Source organism: Xenopus tropicalis, chromosome 1, assembly GCF_000004195.4.
Source record: "Xenopus tropicalis strain Nigerian chromosome 1, UCB_Xtro_10.0, whole genome shotgun sequence".
NCBI classification, from domain to species: domain Eukaryota; kingdom Metazoa; phylum Chordata; class Amphibia; order Anura; family Pipidae; genus Xenopus; species Xenopus tropicalis.
This window is the reverse complement of record NC_030677.2, coordinates 199,566,730-199,590,692: the sequence shown is the minus strand read 5'-3', so window position 1 is coordinate 199,590,692 and position 23,963 is coordinate 199,566,730. Positions and strand designations below refer to the sequence as shown.

Genomic DNA, 23,963 nt, shown 5'->3' with positions numbered 1-23,963 from the left:
CCCTGGAGTAGTGGTAGGGGGACTCGGCTTAGGGTGAGATATGGGTAGAATTACTTGCTTTCCTAGATACACATAGGATTTAAAAGTCATTTATGGTGCAGATCTTCTTGGAAGCACAGCTGAATACACCTTGTTATGGAATAAGGGTGCCCCTAACAAATATCTAAAACCTTAGGTTGGACTTCCAACTTAAAAAGTCCAAAAACCACCAGTAGTAGCAGTACCAGTAGTAGCATGCTTTATAGGAATGATTTCCATATGAGGTGGGCACAGTGTTGGATTGCGATGGCAGGAGCCCACCAGCAAACCCTGAACCATGAGCCCACTCTGAAACTTTTATTCCTCCTCTCCTTCCTCAAACTCTTTATTATCCTAGTCTCTTTTCTCTACATACTATACTCTATTCTTCCATCTACCAAGCTTCCATGTTCCCATACAGAAATAGGGAATGACCATGAAATAGTTAAAACAAGAGGGCCCACTGACACCTGAGCCCACTGGGAGTTTTCCTGGTATCCTGGTGGGCCAGTCTGACACTGGGTGGCCATTAGACATATTGGAACTGCTTTTTTCACCAGAATTGTTTTTCCTTTATATTGATTCCCCCAAGAAATGTTATTTTCTGCCTATTGCCTCTTCCTATTCTTTTTTGAGGGTCCAACCCCACTCATTTGAATTGCATGATGTGCTTGTCTTAAACATCCATATCGGTGATCTATTCTGAAAATAAAAATTTAATATAAGCTTCATTTCACTAAAATATGAAACTTTCTGAATGTAATAAATTAAAAAATTGTATCATTTAGGAAATAAAGAAGTTACTCTTGCCTACCCCCCTCTGAGAAATCTGTCTCTCTTTATTTTCATTTCATGCAGGAGATGGAGTCAGATTTTGACAGTAAGTAGTGTTGAGCTAAATTTTTCGGCAGGCAGGGATTCGCTGGGAATTTCTGCATTTCGCCACTGGCAGATTTTTGGGTCTCGCGGATTTTTCCGTGTTTTGCAAAAAATCAGTTTCACTGCAACTTTAAGTCTTTTTCAGTTCAAGCCCCCCTCTTAAAGTTGCAACTTTTGCTCACTGCCCTCTGGAGGGTCCAACCTTTGCACAAGGCCCCGTTAGCTCATTAAATGGTTACAGATATAGGCAAATAGAAGTGATTGAAAGTGACTGAGCCAGAGCTCCAAGAACGTTTCAGATAGCAAGTACATATTTACCCAAATCTCATGTTTAACCCCCAGATCTCATTGACAAGGCTTTCAGGTGTGTCAAAGAGAGAAACTTGCCATTCTTCAGGCTGAGCCCCTCTTCTGTCAATGTTTCAAAATCACAGATGGGGGACCACTATCCTTGAGACTGGGGAGGGACTCTGAGTTTGTAAAGGTTAGCCAATATTTGGTCGGTGTAAGCTACAATTTGTTGATCTTGGATTATACACTATATAATCTCAGTTTATACACCCTATGTGCAGTAACCCTTACAATAAAAAGTAAAGAGGAGGAATTACAGACATATTAGTTGTGTGTTGTGCACTTTATCATGTACATTTTTATTGTTAAAGTTTAACACCTCTTTTTTCTTCAGGGTATATATTTGTACTTCCATTTTGACATTTTTCATTATAATATAATAACCAACAATTGCTTTTTTTACCACTTTCAGCAAAGCCGGACACAATACCCTGCAATCAAGAACTGAAACAGCAAGAGTTTCCTTATTGTTCCCAAAGCATAAAGCATCGGTTCAATGCCGACATGCCTTTCTTGTGCTGTGAGATAGCGGCTCTCTGTATCAGCTGAACAATACGTTCATTCCAGAAATTCCTTTTTATTGTTATTGAATAGCGCCTTGGGCTGCCTTTGCGCTTATAATTCACATACACATAAAGGGGGATCTAGGTGTATACCCCCATTGCATATAGAAGTAGTCAACATGAAAAGGGGTCAATAGCCTGTAGTTCACAATTTTTAAATATATATTATGTATATTCAAATTTTCACATAGAAAAGAACAAGGGCATCTCCTTTTGAGGGAGGAACAGAACCTTCATTTGAAGCAGTGTCGGGGGTTCCTTACAGTGAGGGCAGTGAGGGGGTTGGGGAATGCCCTGCTGGGGGATGTTGGGTAGGGGGTTCCTTACGGTGAGGGCAGTGAGGGGGTTGGGGAATGCCCTGCTGGGGGATGTTGGGTAGGGGGTTCCTCACGGTGAGGGGGTTGGGGAATGCCCTGCCGGGGGATGTTGGGTAGGGGGTTCCTCACGGTGAGGGCAGTGAGGTTGGGGAATGCCCTGCCGGGGGATGTTGGGTAAGGGGTTCCTCACGGTGAGGGCAGTGAGGTTGGGGAATGCCCTGCCGGGGGATGTTGGGTAGGGGGTTCCTCACGGTGAGGGCAGTGAGGTTGGGGAATGCCCTGCCGGGGGATGTTGGGTAAGGGGTTCCTCACGGTGAGGGCAGTGAGGTTGGGGAATGCCCTGCCGGGGGATGTTGGGTAGGGGGTTCCTCACGGTGAGGGCAGTGAGGTTGGGGAATGCCCTTCTGGGGGATGTTGGGTAGGGGGTTCCTCACGGTGAGGGCAGTGAGGGGGTTGGGGAATGCCCTGCTGGGGGATGTTGGGTAGGGGGTTCCTCACGGTGAGGGCAGTGAGGGGGTTGGGGAATGCCCCGCTGGGGGATGTTGGGTAGGTGGCTCCTCACGGTGAGGGCAGTGAGGGGGTTGGGGAATGCCCTGCTGGGGGATGTTGGGTAGGGGGTCTCACGGTGAGGGCAGTGAGGTTGGGGAATGCCCTTCCTAGTGATGGGGTAATGGCAGATTCTGTTAATGCCTATAAGAGGGGCCTGGATGAGTTCTTGATCAGAATATCCAAAGTTATTGTGATCCCAAGATCATTAGTATAGTTTAGGTGTGTGTATATATAGGTGTGTATATGTGTGTGTGTGTCTATACACTGGGGATCATTTGGAAGGGGTTGAACTTGATGGACTATTGTCTTGTTTTCAACCCATATTAGGTAGTCTTGCAAGATTAGTAATGCTTTTTCTGTCCATAAAGCAGTCATGTACAAGACTGCCTATTAGAATACTGTTCACTGTTCGATACCTAAGACTTATTTACCCATACAGACTTCGACCTTAAAGCTTCTTTTTAATTTATTCATTGAATTACATGCAAGTTGAAATCCATAAAATTAGCGAATTGTTTGCCAAGCCTCCAGCAAGATTCCTCTTTAGAAAAGGTTGTGTTACATGATGTTAGCACTTCATACACTGGGCCAGTTTAATAAAAGCTTCCAGGCATTATATCACATTTATAATAACTATGTTTACATGTTGGTGATATCTATTAATGCAGATGTCCACTTGATGAACCCCGGAAGGCATTACAACCTACTGTACTTATTAAGCACTGTCTTATTTATGGAGGCAGAAGACAAATTACTGCACATACTCAAGTAAAAGCCTAGTTTTTCAGTACCCAAAATGTGCTGAAAGTCGCCCTCGGCTTATACTCGAGTCGGGTGCCATGGGTCCCTCCAGACTAGCACCCTCTGTCCTTTGTGTGTAAATTAGGCCACCCGCAACCAGACCCTCCAGTGGCCTGCTCCCAAATTCATCTTCATCTACCATCCTCACCTGTCCCATTCTGCACTAGACATTGCACTTTATATTCTATATAAACTATATATAGTTTTGAAAGATTTTAACTTGTTTTTTAGCTTGGTTGCTGATTGAGCTAAGGGGGTAGAACTCTTAAGGTATCATTGTTGATACCATATTGTTTTTGTTGACTCTCTTCTCCACTTACAGAGCTAGTTTACTGTTTTTCTTTGAAATAAATATTTAAAATCTTATACCCCACTGATGCCTCAATAAATGTCATTTTATTGGTATTTATTTTGATTATTGAAACTTAGAAGTAGCTGCTGCATTTCCCTCCCTAGGCTTATACTCGAGTCAACAGTTTTTCCAATTTTCTTAGGTAAAATTTGGTACCTCGGCTTATATTTGGATCGGCTTATACTCGAGTATATACGGTAGTACACTACCATCAACCATCACTAGAAGAGCAGAGGGCTACCTAGACTTCTGAAAGAATGGCTGTACAAGTGAAATAGTATAGTGGTGAGAGATAGGGAAATTATTTATGTTCCTCTTACAGTATGTATATATATATGTATAAACCTATTAAGTGTCTTTTTCAGTGTAAATAATCCCAATTTAGCCAGACTATTTATAAGTAAGATCCTCTATTGCCTTTATTAGCATTATTTGTCTGTTCTAGAAACCAGGCAATTTTTGAAAGAAGATCAAATGCGTATGTACTTGCCTGGTATTTCATATTTAAGTGTTTTCTAAAGGCTTTACAGCAAGTCATGATGTGTTTTTGTAGGGGGTTAACAGCCCATATGGCTTTAAATACCTACAGTCTTAGTTACTAGACAGAAGGGCCTGTATCAACGTTAGTTCATTTGCATTTGTATACATTGTCCGAGGAGTATGGTGATGGGGGGGCTTTGTCCTTCCTCTTTGGCTTCCAGCCGCAGAACAGGGTGGATGTCTGCTGGGAGCCTGGTACTTGAAAACAGGGACCCCATGAATGAGGTTTAGTCAAGAAAGTATAGTTTCTGTAATAGCACTTTCTAGGAAAGTGAGGCAGACAGAATTAGTTAGCAAGAGCAGCCTGTGCTCCAACAAGGATTGATAGCTGGAGGTTGTTCGCCTCTTGGGCAAGACTGGCCTGTAGCGTAGGTACCATAATACTGATTAGGGATATAGGTTATGTGTATTCCCTGATCCAATGTGAGGGATCCAGGTCATTTTACAGAGGTCCTGAGGAAATGAAACACTGATTAATTAAACCTTAAGCTGGCCACACACCAGCTGTTCAGGGCTGAACGGTCAGATATGGAGGTAGAAACAATAGGATTTCCACCTCCTTCTGCTGATGCAGCCCTGAACATAGATTTTGCTTGGGCACCTGCAATGGCGCCCAATCAAAGTCTTCTAACCCGCCCGATCAGCGAGTCGACCGACATCAGCAGCCTCCTGCGATATCGGTCGCCTCGTCGACTTGCCATACACGCATCGAATAACATATGAAACGAGGTTTCGTATGATATTTTCGGTCCGTGTATGGCCAGCTTTAGTCTTAAACTAGTCTTAATGCTATTGCCCAATAAGAGGTAATTGCTGATTGGCTGCTGTAGATTACAATGCTCCAGTAATGAACTTCTGCTTTGTGAATTCCTATTAAAGTGCTACTGATCTGAGCCAGGGGTCCCCCCTTACTGGGTTCCATTCCCCTCTCCCCAACTGCAGCAACACAACCCAAACACCAGAGTTAGTGGCTCAAGAAAAGCTGATCACTGATGTCCACTGTTAGCCTCTAGCCAGTGATCAAATACATGAGCAATAACTATACATTGAGGGATAGATTTTATATAGATCCATAAGGATTCTCCGCACTGACCTACTTTGCGATATACCAAAACTCTCCTGCTAGTCAGCCATACAAATCCACACACTCCAACTCAAATTGCATGCAGGGAAAGATAACTGAATCAATTATTTTTACACGCTGGAATATTACTGCTTGGTAAAAATGGCCGAGTGATAATATATCAGGCCCTTATTTTGGCAGTACAGTCAATATCTGATGATTTGAAGGGCTTGCCCCTCTGTTCCTCCCTAGTGCCCAATCATTGAGTTCTCTTAATTGCCTTATAGAAGATTGCAGTGAACCATAAGAAAAAAATAGACTACTACCTGCTCTTCTCGGTCATTTGGGTTATTTTCTTCCACCTGAGATAATGATCTTGAGGTCTTCCTGTTTTTTAAAATTCCATTTTGAGCTTTATCGATTGACCCATAAGCACCGAGATGGTCATGTTTCAGCAGCATCTGTGTTTCTTGTTTCTCATCTTCGAGGGGGATTTCAGGAATACTGCACAAATGCACCGCAAGGAAAATGAGGAAGACTGAAGAGGCAAAGAAGAACATGACCTGGAATTCAGATCCCATTATCCTTCCAAGGAAAGTTGAACCCCAGTCCATAGCACCAGTCAGATACCCCAGAGCTCCTCCGAGACCTGCAGGGCACAAAAGTTATGGGTTAGAATTTAGAAGACCTTCTTTAAAGGAAGACAAGTAAAAAACCAAAACATTTCATGATATCGGAATGGTGAGTCACTTTTGCCTATTGCTTGTCGTATAATAAAGTGTGTTACCAGTATTTTTGCATATGTGCATATATAAGTGAGCAAGTATGGCAAAGTGTGCAATGGTGAGCTTTTTGTTAGACCATATCCTATTGGCATTTGTTCCCAAAAACCTATGGAAAGATGCAGAGATATTAATGCCACATCAGTCTTTTATCAACCAAGCTGCCCTGACTTTGGGTCATATGATATCTCAGAGTTCAGGTCATCTTGAGCCACCTAAGAATTAAGACTTCTTCATCATTAGCCTAATAATAGATATTCACAGGTGTCTGTTAAGATAATGGTTGGACTACTTATCTCTTATAGCTACCCGACCATTAACAGTTGAGGTGAGCATACACTGGCCAATACTCTTCAGTATCTGGCCAGTCACCAAAGGGATTATACACAGTATTATTTACTATATAACTTTCTGTTCATTTGGGCCAAGAGAAAGAACCTGAACAGCATATAACTTGCCTTCATAGCTTTATCTGCCAAAGCACCATGTATTGGGTGGCATAGCAGCTGCAATGTTTAAAGATGTCAGTTCAATGAACCAACCAATATCTATGATATAACAATATTGGTTGAAATTGTCCACCCAGGTTTAGAATATAAATTAACTGTGGCTTTCTGGGATATGTTAATGTATCTGGGATAATTCTAGCTATATCTGTAGATAACCACTAATTGGATAAATAGTAAAAATGATTCTGCACAGAGGCTAACAGCAAAAGGTGACCTTCCAAAAGTAAGAAACGAAGAAGTACATATGAAGTACGTAGGTTCACTGCCCTTCTTTATTTTGAGAACTCCATCAAAGGAACATGCAGTCTCTGCTTCATGGAATGTACTTGAATGGAATCTAAACACAATCTTCATGTCTTGATCTCAGCTGCTTCACTTGAGGAAAAAATATTTGATATCTTGCAGTTTGTTGTCTCTGTTTAACTGCCTGTAGCTACATTTACGAGGACCCATCTTTTCTTCTTCTTCTATGCTTACCAGATGAGACTTGAAGAGTTTTTTTTTCACTTTTGCCAGTAAATTGTTGCTCAATATTTATTGCCCTGCATCACATTTTTACTATTTAACTCAATAGGAACCATTTACTAATTCCAAGAACAAAAGTGCAAAATTGTGCAGCATAAATCGTGCTAGCTGATATGACTGACTGAAATATATAATTAAAAGAGTCATAAAATATGGCAACAAAATATAAATACTGTATATAAGCTATATAATAACCATAATATTTTCTAAGAGGACTCCTGGTGTCAATAAGGTTTACATTTTCTGAACAACCTTAAGCCCTTTGGTGCTTTTTGATTTATATTAGCAATAGTATTCAATGCAATGAACAGAATAGGACAAGGGGAGAGTAAGGGAAGCTGCAGGGAGGAGAGGGAGATAGTCGGGGAAGCTGAGGAAAGAAGGAAAGAGTGCATGATGGTGCTACAAGGAGAGGACAAGGGCAGGGATTTTGGAGAAGTCACACAGAGGAGGGCAGACTGGACAGAGATGAGGGGAGGAAGGAGGTAAGGGCATAGGGGTGAGAAAAAACGATTGGCACAACCCTGCATTTTGAATAAAAAGGGTAAAATCTACACATCAAATATCAAAGCTAATTTATTTCTCTGTCCTGGCACGGCCATGCCCCTTTAAGATTATAAAAGACATAAACCAAGCAGAAAATAAAAAATGAGTGTACTTACCTTATTATAAGTGCTTTCTCTTTAGTACGGCTCAATAAAATGTGCAGCATGCTGGGTAGCAATGTCATTTCAGGCTGTTTAGCCCTTCACCAGGTCCATGTCTATGACATTTTAAGCGGAACCCTAATGAAAAGTCGGATGGCCTGTAACATCACCATACCCAGCATGTTGCACCTTTAGAAGTAATAAAGAGAAGTCACTGATGGCTAAGTACACTCATTTTAGTTTCTGCCCGGTTCATGAATTTTTGAGGGCAAGCTCTACCTCTTTACTTAACATCTATCAGTGCCATTTCACTTGGATGCAGTGGAATAAATTGGGGGGTTTAGAGCATAGGATCAAAAACTCATTGTGTTACTACAAAGTGAATAATCTTGTCAGGGCTGACATAGGTCTTGCTGTTTCATTGAAGCCTTTCCTTTGTGGATAAGGGTGCCTTTTATCTTGGTGATACAAACACAGCAAGGGAATTCTTTTAACAATTAATAGTTCTGCTATCCGTGTGATCAAAGGCTGCAACCTTCTGACCATGATCATATGATCCCTGAAGCCCTTTAACTTAAATACCTGTCATACCAAACCCAGCAGTGGATCTTATACATATCCTTCTGCTAGATTAGTTGATTAGGAGAAGCTGGGAGTAGAGGCTGAAAAGCTTATTTAGTATATATATAAAGCTGGCACGTTCAGATTTTAATCTTCTTCCGATGAATGTTTGTATATTGGTTGTACATTTAAATGCAATGATCTAAACTTAACATTCAGCCTGAAATTGTAGGATAAAGCCCTAAAAATACAAATGGGAGGACGTTTTGAACATGAAATAGTTGGCAGACACCAATCATATGAAAGTGACTTCCATTGTAGGTCCCCCAAGGATATTGCCAGATACACAATACATGGGCAGATTTTATCGTTATGCGACCGAAATTTTCTTGTCCTATGGACTAAACGATCGATCCCCATGGTAAGAAAGTTATCGGGGCGATAATTCTTAGCCCACACACGGTTCCTGTGCAGCAACAGCACCAAAATTACATGTGCTTAGCTATGTGTGGGCCATGTATATATCCATGTTGTACAGAACTTGTACCCAGAGCAGGCGTTAAGCACAATGCTGCCTTGCACAAAAGTAGGCATAGCTCACATACAGCTAAGAACGCTTAGGTGCAGTTGCTCTGTGTATTGTTTTTCAACCTACGGTGGGCGATATCGGGAGAATCCAGGATAATTATAACAACGGGCATAGGAAAAGTCGGTCCGGGGACCGTATCAACGAGCCGATGCGGTCCCCGATCCGACTAGATTTTCTAACCTGCCCGATCGAGATCTGCCCGATTTCAGGCCAGATATCGGTCGGACAGGCCCGTCGGTAGCGCCCATACATGGGCCGATTAGCTGCCGAATCGGTCTAAGGGACTGATATCGGCAGCTAGAATCAGCCCGTGTATGGGGACCTTAAGACAAGGTGTGAGGGGTTCTTTGATGTTTTTCCTTTGAATGGCTTTAGATTTTAACAGCTATTTTCAAGGTCCTCTGTCGTACACGATCAGAACAATGTTTCCCTTGTTCTTACTTTTATCCATAATATCCATTTCAGTGGGTCATTGTGAAGACGCACAAGAATTACCTTTGTGTCATTTGTACTGCAGGTCTACTGTATGGGGCGTATTTATTGTTTGTAAGCCAACACCTCCAGTGATGTTCCCAATAGCAAGCAATCAGTTAGGGAAAAGAAGCTCTGATCTGATTGGTTGCTATGGGCAAGATCATCGTTGATGTTGGCTCACACAATATAATAAATAAGCCCCTATATATATTGCTACCTGAGGAGGTCACACATGTGTCCTTCACTGCCTACATATTATACAACATCTTTAGCACTTATGGTTTGGTAATTTATAATCGACTGAATGAAAAAATGATGGACTCAATCCTCAATCCATCACCATTTCAAGAAGAAAAAAACATGAGCAACCAATAGCTGTAATCTGCAACTCATTCAAGTGCAACATATCCAGATGTTACAAAGTCTGTCCAATTTGTACTAACACTTGCATTACTATGCTTCTTGTAGGTTGCTAAACCAGGCTTAGTCAACCAGCATGCCACCATATGGGCCACCGGTTGCCTGTGCCTACTGAATCTCCTTTCATTTATATGCTTTATCCTCTCTGTAGAACATTCCCAAACATGCAGGCACTTCATACATATTTGATAATAATAAATGAGATGCATTTTTTTTCATTCATAACAAATCAAAACGTTCTTCTGCCCATGGACACTATAGACCACATAATCTGAATATGAATCAAGCAGTGCCTGAGCCATGCCTAATTGGTAACCTTGCCTGAAGTCACTGAAACATTACAATAAAATTATAAATGACAAGCTTAATGTATGCTCGATTTGTTAGGCCTATGAATTACGATGAGTGCAGTATAAGAAGATGAGATTAAGAAAACAGTGTATTACACAAAATAGATACATTTTAAAGTGTTCAGCAGAAAAGCAGAATAAATCAGCCTTGAGAACAAAATATATACACATATAGATTATATATAAACTCTTGATTTAATCCCTGATGAAATTGGTCAGATTAGTCCAGGAGGTAAAGTAGATAACGACTAAATACAGATTTAGATTTTGTTAGAAGAAAATATTGACAAGAATAATGAGAATATCAAGATATAGTACATTTTTGCTAACAATATTGGAAGTGCTGGGATACTGGCATTACCTTAATTTTCTGTTTTCCCTGTTTGTTTCCCTAATGGAAATGGTAAACATTGGATCTAAATTTATGTTCCATTTGCTTTATTTCTTTAAAGATTCTATATATGCACTTTTGCCCGGATCTGTGGGTTCTAGCAAATGCCAGAGGGGCTGCTGTAAGATGCCATAGACCAGTGATCCCCAACCAGTGGCTCGGGGCCAACATGTTGCTCCCCAACCCCTTGGGTGTTGCTCCCAGTGGCCTTATAGCAAGTGATCATTTTTGACTTTCTGGTAATTTTTGGTAGCATAAAAACCAAGTATAATGCCAAACAGGGCCTCTTGTAGGCTTCCAGTCCACATGGGGGCTATTAAGTAGCCAATTATAACTCTCACTGGCACCTCTGGGAACCTTTTTCATACTTGCGTTGCTCTCCAACACTTTTTCCATTTAAATGTAGCTCACAAGTATAAAAGGTTGGGGATCCCTGCCATAGACAGTCACTATTTATTGGGCTGGTGGGGGGCTGTTTGGGCCTCTGTGTAGTTGGAATGCCAGGGTCTATTTTGAATCCCTGATCCCAGTCGAGACCTGTATGCATTACTGGCTCATTCTGCAGTTTTCAGGGTGAGTAAGGGTATTACTGGGCACTTTGAGGACTATGTTTTTAAGAAGCAACAAAAAAAGTGGCACCAATCCTCTGCAAGTGAGTGTCAGATGGTAATGGCACTTGGGCTTGCAGAGGAGTTTCATGCAATTACAGTGCAGTTGAATGGAGTGTCAATTTGGGTGCTTTGGATCTACCAATATTTTTTTATATTTGTACTCAATTTAGAGACAAGGGGTCTCTGACCAAAGCTTGGAACTCAAAGTAAGGGAATACTGAAAGTTACTCCATTTAAGCCTTTCTTGAAGGTGCAACCTAGTGAAAGTCATCAGAACCGTTACATAGGCACAGCTAACTAGGGACACTTATGGGCACAAGTCATTTTGTGAATCACAGCAGTGTTTGCTCAGTTTTGCTCCATTTCAGATTATATGAGCCTTCATATCATTCTGCAGTGGAAAGGTAAGAAATTGCCCTGAGACAGGGACCTTTAATAATCCACACTCAAAAATATCCAAAATGCAGCCCTTTAGGGTTCAGCAACATCTAAGCCTGTGCATTCCACTTGCCTGTGCTGCATACACTAAAATATTACGATACATATTAATTTAATTTTGTATCTAATATTTATTAGACAGCAGTTTTGTGCTTATGCTAAACATGTGTATTGCCCATGATACAAGTGCAGAATCACTGTTTCCCAATGGGAAGTTGTCTGAGACACTGACACCTTTTCTAGAAAACTTCTATATTCAGAAATGCAGAGAAGCAAAAAATGTCCAAAGTCTATTGAATAAAAGAACAGACATGCACACAGGCCAAAAAGTAGACTTTTTTTTTACAAAAAGTAAAAGTGGACCATTTTACAAACCTCCCTAATTGGGGTAAGTCAACCAGGGAAGGGGGTAGAACTAGGGAATAATCATAATATAACAGAATGGCTTATATAATTCAACTTCCATTTAAGCTCCCTGCCATAGGCAGCCAAGGCTAGAATAATCAGTATGTATAAAAGGGATGCACTGTGCAACGTTAATCCTGCAGCACCATTATTTAGGCCTCATTTAATAAAAAAAAAAAATACAGGAAAACTAGGTAAAGTAGCGAGAGGCCCACTAGATCAATTAAGAGGTACATGTAGTAATTTACAAGCTGATTATTTGTGTTAAACTCCTGGTCTATAATCAGCCAGCGAGTATGTGCGCCTCTGGAAATATCCGAAAAGCATCAAATATTCCGGCAATCTCTTTATAAGAGCAGATTAGATGCAGCCGATATAATGAAGTCAGCTAAACGCTCGTACAGGAAATTATTGCTTGTATGTACGGAGTTCCAATAAACATAATATAGCTGTCTATATGAATACACTCTGTGCCGGAGGGCAGGGAAAGCCAATATTAGCTGCATCTAAGGAACGTGCCAAACATATGAGTACAACTACAGCCAAATTAGATCAGTATTACATATAGAAATGCCACTTTTTTGACACTATGTCATAAGTAATTCAGACATTTTACTGAAGGAATGCCATTTTCCTTTACAGGTCTGGTGTCATTTATGTATATGTAATATACTGTTGTTTTCATGGGCTTTTTTTTTATTAAATTCCAGATTGCTGATAGGGCTCCACTTTTCCAAACCAACTGCTGATTTATTGCGAGTAGCGGCCGCACTTGTGCCATGTAGCACATATGTTCATAAATCAGTTTAAAAAGTAAACATATATGGGGCACTGCATCAAAAGATTCATCAAAGCCCAAGAAGACCCCACTTTCTACAACCCCACTGTCCAAGTTCCTATTTACACCATCATAAAATACTGACATTACCTGTTCTCATCAAACCATGCTAATTACTACTTATAATACCATCTTCCAACATATCATCTTAAAAGGGGTCTCTTAACAAGCCTTTCAAATACCTTTCCCTGGACAACTGTTATAATCACTGTGCCATAATTACCAGGTCATAATCCATTTGTATTAGAAAAAAGGCGGCCATACACTGTAAGATCCACTTGTTTGGCGAAGTCGGCAAGCGAGCAGATCTTCTCCTGATATGCCCACCTACAGGTCAGCAATTTCAGGCTAATTCAATTGAATTAAATGGTGCCCATTGGATCAGGTACCGCATTAATAAGCCAATGCGGTTGAAATAAATCAAACCTGCCCGATCAAGATCTGGCCAGAAATCAGTTGGCTAGCCCCGACTGTGGTGCCCATACACAGACAGATAAGTTGCCGAGTCGGTCTAAAGGACCAATAAAGGGAGCTGAAATCGACCTGTTTATGGGCACCTTTACAAGCACTATTATCCATTGTTGCAATACCAGATGAATGGGAATCTGAGAAAAGCTCCTATTACTTGATCTGTTCCATCAAGCCCTGGGGCCTTGTTCTTGTTGACTTTGTTGAATATTTAAGTGCCACATTCTGTATCTGATGATTTTTTTTTTTTAGCACAGCCAGCTATACTACTACAGACTACTACAGAGTGTTATGGGTGAATCTGTACAGCAAGGGTTAACCTGTACCCCTTTACTGATCAGCCTGTATTCCTGAATATTTGTAGATTGTAAGCTTTTTTGGGCAGGGCTCTCTTTACCTCTTGTATCGGTTACCGATTGCTTTATATGTTACTCTGTATGTCCAATGTATGAAACCCACTTATTGTACAGCGCTGCGGGATATGTTGGCGCTTTATAAATAAATGTTAATAATAATAATACATCTCCACAGCGGTTCTTATCAGCTACTGTGTTATTGTTTTGCTGTTGTAGAGCCCAGCTGCAAGCACAAACCCCTGAAACTCCCCTTTAGTTCCCAAGGCTTGCTGTACTCCGACAGCTACTCCCTATACTGCCTTCTGCAGAGCATAGGTATAATATGTGTTTGTCTTGCTCAGAATCTTACGGAAGCCATGATAAAATAAACTTCTTCTGCCCCAAATGACTGCCGGTATCTCTTTCCATAACACCAGTAATGCTGGCTCCTCTATTGTATATACTGAGGAAAACAAATGCTTAAGCACATTCATTTTATCAGTCCCCTGAGGTAAAATAAAATGCATTTCAAGTTTAAATCTCCACGTACTAAACTGATCTTGCTATTGATCTTGCCTTTTCTTTTACAAATGTCGCCTTCCTTCCTTACTATTCCTGCTATGCCAGGCTACTGTCTACTCACAGTTTCCACTGCTCAGAGAATCATTTTTGTCCCAAATATGCTCTACCTATTACAGCCTGCTTCTACTCCATACTGTCTGGTCTTCTTCTCCTTTTTTCAGCCCATGGCTGTTCCCTATTATAAAGACCCTGAATCTGGATGTAGTTGCCCTTTTATACCCTGTTGCTTTAGTGCCCCAAGTGACTGGAGTTAAGACACCTAACTTATTTTTCAACTACATCTACTGGTTAGATCAGGGGTGGGCAAACTACAGCTCGCGGGCCACGTCCCGCCCGTTGGTCTTTTTAATCCGGCCCACCAAGGATTGGTGTGTCTTGCTTTTCTTAACAGAGACCGCAGTCTTCTGTGTTTCAGAAAATCCCGACTCCGCAAGTCTCATCAGACTTGGCGTCAAGACTGCGTGTAAGCGCAGCGATGCAAAACCTAGGGGACTGACGAGCGAAGACAGAGCTGGCCCAGCCCGCCTGTCAAATTTTAAAAGTCAATGTGGCCACTGAGCCTAAAAGTTTGCCCACCCCTGGGTTAGATGAACCTATGACATCCTATCGAGAATGGTTTCTGCTGCAATCTATTGGTGAAGAAAAATATGCAATAATAACACAAACATTCATTCATCATTTGCACCCCCTTACATGCTGGCAGCTACAATTCAGCTAAGTGGTGCAGTTTGCATATTCCTGTCATATACATTTAGTTTTTTCCTTCTGTACTTTATCTATATCCTCCCCATTGCTCCCCTTAACTGCAGAAAGACCAAAACAGACTGTATTTCTGCCCCAGGCAACAGCTGGAGGGCTGCCCATTGCTGCACAATGCACACACTATGTACAGGAGCATGTCATTTACAGGGTAAAGATTGCTAACAGCACAACATATTTTATATCTGCTTATTACCAGCCAAAACACAAGCCCAGTGCTAACAATAATGCTCTCAGCCTCTTGCCTTGCTGTATCCCTTCTCCCAAACTACGGCCATTACACTTTCTTAGGAATTGGCTGTGTCCACTTTATGACACTCGCTAGCTAGGGGCTAGAACAGACTGGAAGTAAATTGCAGCTTTGGGAAAAAGAAAATATCCTATTTAATATGAAACACATCAAAGCTTTCTGTGTGTTCAATCAAGTGTAGCCCTTTAACCAGTCTTCAAAGCATGTGGTTATTCCTTGTGCTAAATATCCCTGGCCTTCCTGCAGTCATGAGTGGCACGGCTATGCGGAGCGGGGGCTTGTGATTCAGGCACATGATGAGGGCTGAAGATGAAATGATTAGGAGCCCAGCACTGAAGTGTGTGTGTGGGGGGAATTGGAAGGCAGGAGGGGAGCACTTACCAGTGAAGAGTGCGTGATAATGAAGCCCCCTTTCCTTATCATGGTGCGAACACACATCAAACAAATAAGCCTTGATCGGCCCATCGATAAAGTCTGCCGCAAAATCAAAGGCGACCACTCCGAGCATAGTAATCACAATAGCCCAGGTCGTTTTTTCTGGGCTGGTCCCGAGAACGGCTGCAATAGAACAGGCATAGAAAATGTTAATAACCCTGCAGTTAACACTTTATGTGCTGAGAGGCATTTATAAATACATGTATGAGATCTGAAAAAAGAAGAGAAAGCTCCGAATTACACAAAGGCCATCTCCAATATACTCCATTATAAGCAAATAATTGTCATTTTTGTGTCCCTTTTCTCTGTAATAATAAAACAGTACCTGTACTTGATCCCAACTAAGATATAATTACCCCTTATTGGGGGCAGAACAGCCCTATTGGGTTTATTTCATGGTTAAATGATTCCCTTTTCTCTGTAATAATAAAACAGTACCTGTACTTGATCCCAACTAAGATATAATTACCCCTTATTGGGGGCAGAACAGCCCTATTGGGTTTATTTAATGGTTAAATGATTCCCTTTTCTCTGTAATAATAAAACAGTACCTGTACTTGATCCCAACTAAGGTATAATTACCCCTTATTGGGGCAGAACAGCCCTATTGGGTTTATTTCATGGTTAAATGATTCCCTTTTCTCTGTAATAATAAAACAGTACCTGTACTTGATCCCAACTAAGATATAATTACCCCTTATTGGGGGCAGAACAGCCCTATTGGGTTTATTTAATGGTTAAATGATTCCCTTTTCTCTGTAATAATAAAACAGTACCTGTACTTGATCCCAACTAAGATATAATGAATCCTTATTGGAGGCAAAACAATTTTTATTTAATGATTACATGATTTTATAGTAGTCTTAAGGTATAGAGATCCAAATTACAGAATGATCTCTTAAACGGAAGACTCTAATAGGTCCTATACCTGAAATACACTTTTCAATCTAAGATTGAATACCTATGGGATCTGTTATCCAAAATGCTTGGGACCCACAGGTTTCCAGATGAAGGGTTTTTCTTTAATTTGGAGCACTGTGGCTAAAAGCTACTAAAAACATCTAAACATAAAAAAGGACTCTAATTATAGGTTTACTGAAAGTAATGTCCCCCTGGGACTCCAAAACCTGATTCTGCATCACACGAGTGTCACATGATTTAGAAAATTCTCAATGGGCTTGTGATTTGCCTGACCGGCTCCTGACTTGCCCGGGGGCACCCAATGGCTATAAAAGGAATAACCAAGTATTGTTAAGTTCCCGTGTATTTGCTTAAAGGGGAAGTAGTCATGTATACGACTGCCCACTTTATCTTACTGTTGCTTCTTACGCTCAGTATTTAAATGAAAAAAATAAAATAATAGATTTGGATGGTTGTTTGAAAGTCTGTAGAGAGCAAAAAAGAAGCGGAAAAATGTGGAAAAATACAAATACCGTTATGGGACCTATTATCCAGAAAGCCCGGGACCTGAGGTTCTACGGAAAAAGGATCTTTCCGTAATTTGGATCGCCATACCTTAAGTCTGCTAAAAATCATTTAAATATTGAATAAACCCAATAGGATTGTTCTGCCCCCAATAAGGGGTAATTATATCTTAGTTGGGATCAAGTACAGGTACTGTTTTATTATTACAGAGAAAAGGGAATAATTTAAACATGAAATAAACCCAATAGGATTGTTCTGCCCCCAATAAGGGGTAATTATATCTTAGTTGGGATCAAGTACAGGTACTGTTTTATTATTACAGAGAAAAGGGAATCATTTAACCATGAAATAAACCCAATAGGGCTGTTCTGCCCCCAATAAGGGGTAATTATATCTTAGTTGGGATCAAGTACAGGTACTGTTTTATTATTACAGAGAAAAGGGAATCATTTAACCATTAAATAAACCCAATAGGATTGTTCTGCCCCCAATAAGGGGTAATTAAATCTTAGTTGGGATCAAGTACAGGTACTGTTTTATTATTACAGAGAAAAGGGAATCATTTAACCATTAAATAAACCCAATAGGATTGTTCTGCCCCCAATAAGGGGTAATTATATCTTAGTTGGGATCAAGTACAGGTATTGTTTTATTATTACAGAGAAAAGGGAATCATTTAACCATTAAATAAACCCAATAGGGCTGTTCTGCCCCAATAAGGGGTAATTATATCTTAGTTGGGATCAAGTACAGGTACTGTTTTATTACTACAGAGAAAAGGGAATCATTTAACCATTAAATAAACCCAATAGGATTGTTCTGCCCCCAATAAGGGGTAATTATATCTTAGTTGGGATCAAGTACAGGTACTGTTTTATTATTACAGAGAAAAGGGAATCATTTAACCATGAAATAAACCCAATAGGGCTGTTCTGCCCCCAATAAGGGGTAATTATATCTTAGTTGGGACCAAGTACAGGTACTGTTTTATTATTACAGAGAAAAGGGAATCATTTAACCATGAAATAAACCCAATAGGGCTGTTCTGCCCCCAATAAGGGGTAATTATATCTTAGTTGGGATCAAGTACAGGTACTGTTTTATTATTACAGAGAAAAGGGAATCATTTAACCATGAAATAAACCCAATAGGGCTGTTCTGCCCCCAATAAGGGGTAATTATATCTTAGTTGGGATCAAGTACAGGTACTGTTTTATTATTACAGAGAAAAGGGAATCATTTAACCATGAAATAAACCCAATAGGGCTGTTCTGCCCCCAATAAGGGGTAATTATATCTTAGTTGGGATCAAGTACAGGTACTGTTTTATTATTACAGAGAAAAAGGAAATCATATTTAAAAAATAGAATTATTTGCTTATAATTGAGTCCATGGGAGATGGGCTTTCCATAATTCTGAACTTTCTGGATAACGGGTTTCTGGATAAGGGATCCCATACCTGTACTGTACAACTAAATGGTAAACTAAAGGCTCACAGACCCTAGCATCAAGGAATTAAGCAGAAAAAAAGACAAATAAGGGCTCATTTACAAACATAGGTGCTAAATTGCACATGTATGCTTGCCAGTAAAAACCAATAAGCAATTAGATTTGAAGAGCCTACTACACGTTAGAAAATGAAAGCACAGGCATGCTGTGGGCAGCAACACTTGAGTAGCACCTATGTTCATAAATCACATACTTATATTTCTACAGAATTTTAGTCATTTATAGTCAATCATCTGTGAAGCATCCCCTGTTTGCAACAAACGAAGTACAGAGAGGGCTCAGCGTGCCTTTAATGAGCAGTGACTGGGCCTGTGGTTACAATGGAACTGCACAGTCTCAGTTCTGGCAAGAAGTCCAGTGACATTGAGCTCCTAAAAGTGTCGGGGTTCTGGGTCAGGTGCTTTAAAGGGGAACTGCCACTGAGCTATAAACATACACCCAAATTGTACTGCTTAAAGGGGTGGTTTACCATTAAGTTGACCTTTACTATGTCAACTAAAGGTAAACCTGCCTATTCCTAGCAACTTTGAAATCGATCTCCATTATTTCTTGTGTATAGTTATTTTCTTTCTACATATTTGCTGCTTTCAAATGGGGGATTACTGACTCCCGCAGCCAAGAAATCTATTGCTCTGTCAGCTTACAGTTTTATTATTATCGCTAATATTTTTATTACTTGATTCTATTTAGTCTCTTCCCCTATTCACATTCCAGTCTCTCATTCAAACCGCTGCCTGGTTGCTAAGATAAACAAGACCCTAGTAACCAGATAGCTGCTGAAATTGAACAAAAAAGTTAAATAACTGGAAAAAAAATGAAAACCAATGACAGATTGTCTCAGAATATCTAGGACTATGTATGTATGCTAAAAGTTACTTTTTAAAGGTAAACAACCCCTTTAATAATTTCTTTTCACTCATTTCTCTTGCTATTTTTTTTTTTAGATATATATGGTTTTGTTGTGCTTGCTCAGCCAACTATAGACCAGGTAATATATGACATTAAAAAAGGTGTATTTGTTAAATAGGCTTATAAAGGAGCAGTAAGTCCATGCTGTAATCACAGGCCCTTTCACAACCACACCCCAGAATGGCCCTGCTTCCTACACACCTGAACTAAAATGTCAGAGCAGTACAGTCACCATGTTTGGCCACTTCATTTTTTGTCTTTGCCACTATTGGCTGCCCCGGACCACGTGCACTAGAAGCAAGGAAATGATTGGCTTGCGGTTTGCATTCTGTGCCAGGGTCAGCAAGTGAAGAAAAACAGACTTTACTAGGGCATCTGTTTGGTACATTTGAAGAAGGGAAGGGTTGTGCAAGGGCCCTATTAAAGTAATGGTTTACTTCTCCTTCATGTCAGTGTTCCCAAAGTGACAGCATTGCTTGTGCATGTATGCATGGAGGAGGCCTAAACTGGAAGAATTGGGCAAATACATTATGTCTCACAGGTGGGGTGAGCTCTTTTTCATATGGATCAGCCCATTAGATACAGCCCAGGGAAATAAAGTAGGTTTCATTGTTTTATATGAGGCAAACCACATGGACTACAAATTGTAGACCAGACCCTCGGGAATTCAAACGTTCATCTAATAAATACTAGCTGATTCTATTTATCTACAGGGAATCATTGCAGCCAATTAGCTGGATTTGTTTACATGATTGGCTAAACTGACAGTTCAGGCAGCTCAGCTGGCACTGCTGATTCGGAAATTGTGGATAATGCTGGGTTGTGGGTTGGTGCCTATGAAATGTTGGTATACAGGATAAAATGCATTTTTTAATGCCCTGCAAGGTGCTAATGTGGGGCCCTTTTTGAGTGTTCCATTAGACCTAATGCAGGAGTTAACTGACCCCACTGTTCTCTATGAAGATTGTACCCACAGGCGCGCAGTGAGGTGCTAAACAAAGAGCAGTTTTTGTAATTATCTTTCTGTTTAGATCTTACTCCATTCATATTCCTGTCTCTGATTTCATTCAAACCAGTGCCTGGTTGCTAAGGTAAACAAGACCCTAGCAACCAGATAGCTGCTGAAATTCCAAACTAGAGAGTAGCATTCAAACCACTGCCTGGTTGCTAAGGTAAACAAGATCCTAGCAACCTCTCTCCTCTAGTTGCTATGAAGCTTGTGCCGAATGTGCACTTTATGCTGATTGGCCTACTGCATTCAGAGTAATGAAAGCCAAGTCCTGGTTGGTTTGTATTGTTTACTCCTACGAAATGCAAGGTGTTTTTTTTAAGTTCAGCATTCATTTCTCTATGTTGACATATTTTAAGGGCTCGCACTGCATCCCAGTCTTCGCATTTCTGCACACGTTATCCAGAAAGTTCCAAAATACGGAAAGGCCATCACCCATAGACTCCATAATAAGCAAATAATTCTAATTTTTATAAATGATTCCCTTTTTTCTGTAATAACAGTACCTTGTACTTGATCCCAACTGAGATAGAATTACCCCTTATTGGGGCAGAACAGCCCTATTGGGTTTATTTCATGTTTTAATGATTCCCTTTTCTCTGTAATAATAAAACAGTACCTGTACTTGATCCCAACTAAGATATAATGACCCCTTATTGGGGGCAGAACAATCCTATTGGGTTTATTTAATGGTTAAATGATTCCCTTTTCTCTGTAATAATAAAACAGTACCTGTACTTGATCCCAACTAAGATATAATGACCCCTTATTTGGGGCAGAACAGCCCTATTGGGTTTATTTAATGGTTAAATGATTCCCTTTTCTCTGTAATAATAAAACAGTACCTGTACTTGATCCCAACTAAGATATAATTACCCCTTATTGGGGGCAGAACAGCCCTATTGGGTTTATTTCATGGTTAAATGATTCCCTTTTCTCTGTAATAATAAAACAGTACCTGTACTTGATCCCAACTAAGATATAATTACCCCTTATTGGGGGCAGAACAGTTCTATTGAGTTTATTTAATCTTTAAATGACTTTTTAGTAGATTTAAGGTATGAAGATCCAAATTATGGAAAGATCCCTTATCTGAAAAACCCCAGGTCCCAAGCATTCTGGATAACAGGTCTCATTCCTGTATATGAAATCAGCCTGATGATTACGGTTGCCTTTAAAACCACTCATGCATAATGTCTGAAATGACTAATTAGCAATTAAACTGCACAAAACCCAAGCAGCGTGCAGTTTAATTAGCTGCTAATTAGCCTTCATTTGTGTCCAGTTTTAACGCTGTAAGTCGGTGTGAATGGCCCACAGTCACATGCTCATTATAAGAGTTCAGTAAAAAAAAAAAAAAAAAGGGGGAGTTAATATAGACTTTGCACCTATTATTACCTTATGGGAAGGTGGGATATTATCTGGCTTTGAATTAGAATAGGAAACAAGAAGCTGCAGTTGGTGTGTTTGGGGGGTGGAATTAGTATGTTTGCTCTGGAGTAGATAACAATAGCAACCAATCAAAACTTGGCGATCCATGGAGTAGACACAAAATGATTAGTTGTTAAGTGATTGTTTTAGAAGTAAAACTGATACCCTCCCTACCCTTAGATATTCCATACCCGTTACTGCAGTATCTCCATTGAGGTAGAGTGTCATCCCCAGCACCATAATGATCCCCAAACATAAGATATAAGGCCTCCTTCTCCCCCATCGAGACCGACAGTAATCACTGGCAGATCCCACGACCGGCTGGAGAATGAATCCCAAGATGGGGCTGATGAGCCAGACAAGACTGTACAAACTCCTGGGCAATCCCACGCTGAGCAGAACAGGGGTTACGAAGGCTGCCTCCACAGCGTAGCAAAATTCCCTTCCAAACATAGCCATGCTGTGCATAATCAGCCGGCCCGTAGATCTCCTGGGAGGCTCCACTGCCTGGAAAACTTCCCCATTCATCTGTTCCAAACTAGCACTGAACTCCATGTCTTTGGTGCTGGGGTACAAACCGGTGCTGGAAAGCTGCTTCTGTGGAGCAGGATACTCCACTTCTTTGGATAGAGTCATTTTGGCTGGAGGAGCTCCCTGCAGTTCCTGCTTGATCTTCTGCCACTTGAAGAAGGAGCTGTAAGACTTGCACAGAGGGTTTTGTACGGAGCCAGACACCAATCCTTTCATTAGAGACAGATCACAAGTTAGAGTTTGGGGGGGGGGAGATACAAATCATGTGAGAGCCCCCGATTTAACTTTCAGAAACCACTTAGCTCCTTTTACAAAGTTTTTCATTCCTTAGATTCCACAAATCCCTGATACCCAAATGAAAACACAATCAGCGTAATACATTTAAAGGCATCATGTGACCGATTGCTTTCAAGTTTGTATATTAAAAAGCCATTAAAAAGACCAATTGTAGATTTGAGAAAAAAGTAAATATGTTGTTTGGCTTTTCTGATTAACTCCCATTAACTTACTAGTTAAGTTATTGTTTTGAAAAACTAAAAAATCATCATGACACTGTGTTCTTTAACGTAGCCACTGGGGGGCACTGTTTCATTTCATTCTATCAGTGGGATTCCACTTATACTCATTTGAGCTACATGGCAGAAATTCATACCAGCACATACAAGTCTATAGAGTTATCTGATGCATTCTGATCCTTTCTTCAGTATCCAAGCAGCATTCTCATCTTCATTCATTAGAAAATGAATATATTTCAGCCCCACTTCTACTATAAGCACCATGGGAAATATGTCCATTTAAAATGAAAGTATTTTTCTACTTTTTTGAAAAAAGCTTTTTTTTCCCCCTCCTTCTGACTTTCAAGAGGAGCATCGCAAGACCTCCAAAATATGTACAAATAGCAGTCTCCTTGATCATGCACATGAAGCTTAACATGTAACCATGTTGCACGCTCACAGATTTGCAACTCGTTGTGATGAGTACAAAAATACATGTGTGACTTCAATCAGGTGTTCGTAACTATTACAGGCTGTGGGATAGTAGGTATAGTAGGGAGAAATGGTGCCTATAGTAGCAGTGGGGGGATAATAGCCTCTGGGAAGGGACTGGGGCTGTGGAATAGCAGGTATAGTAGGGAGAGATGGTGCCTATAGTAGCAGTGGGATAATAGCCTCTGGGGAGGGACTGGGGCTGTGGAATAGCAGGTATAGTAGGGAGAGATGGTGCCTATAGTAGCAGTGGGGGATAATAGCCTCTGGGAAGGGACTGGGGCTGTGGAATAGCAGGTATAGTAGGGAGAGATGGTGCCTATAGTTGCAGTGGGGGGATAATAGCCTCTGGGAAGGGACT

The 23,963-nt window shown here is 40.6% G+C and overlaps 1 protein-coding gene across 1 annotated transcript in view; it reads right to left on the bottom strand.

Moving 5' to 3' along the window:
• Window positions 1-22,758, bottom strand: part of slc45a2 (solute carrier family 45 member 2) — a 42,162-nt gene extending 19,404 nt beyond the window's left edge. Inside the window, exons 1-3 of the mRNA NM_001011335.1 lie at window positions 22,277-22,758; window positions 15,749-15,925; window positions 5,760-6,082 (exon numbers count right to left, since the gene is read on the bottom strand). Of these exons, the coding sequence (NP_001011335.1) occupies window positions 5,760-6,082; window positions 15,749-15,925; window positions 22,277-22,721 (945 nt within the window). The 5' untranslated portion in view covers window positions 22,722-22,758. The remainder of the gene's footprint in view (window positions 1-5,759; window positions 6,083-15,748; window positions 15,926-22,276) is intronic.
• Window positions 22,759-23,963: the final 1,205 nt, after the last annotated feature.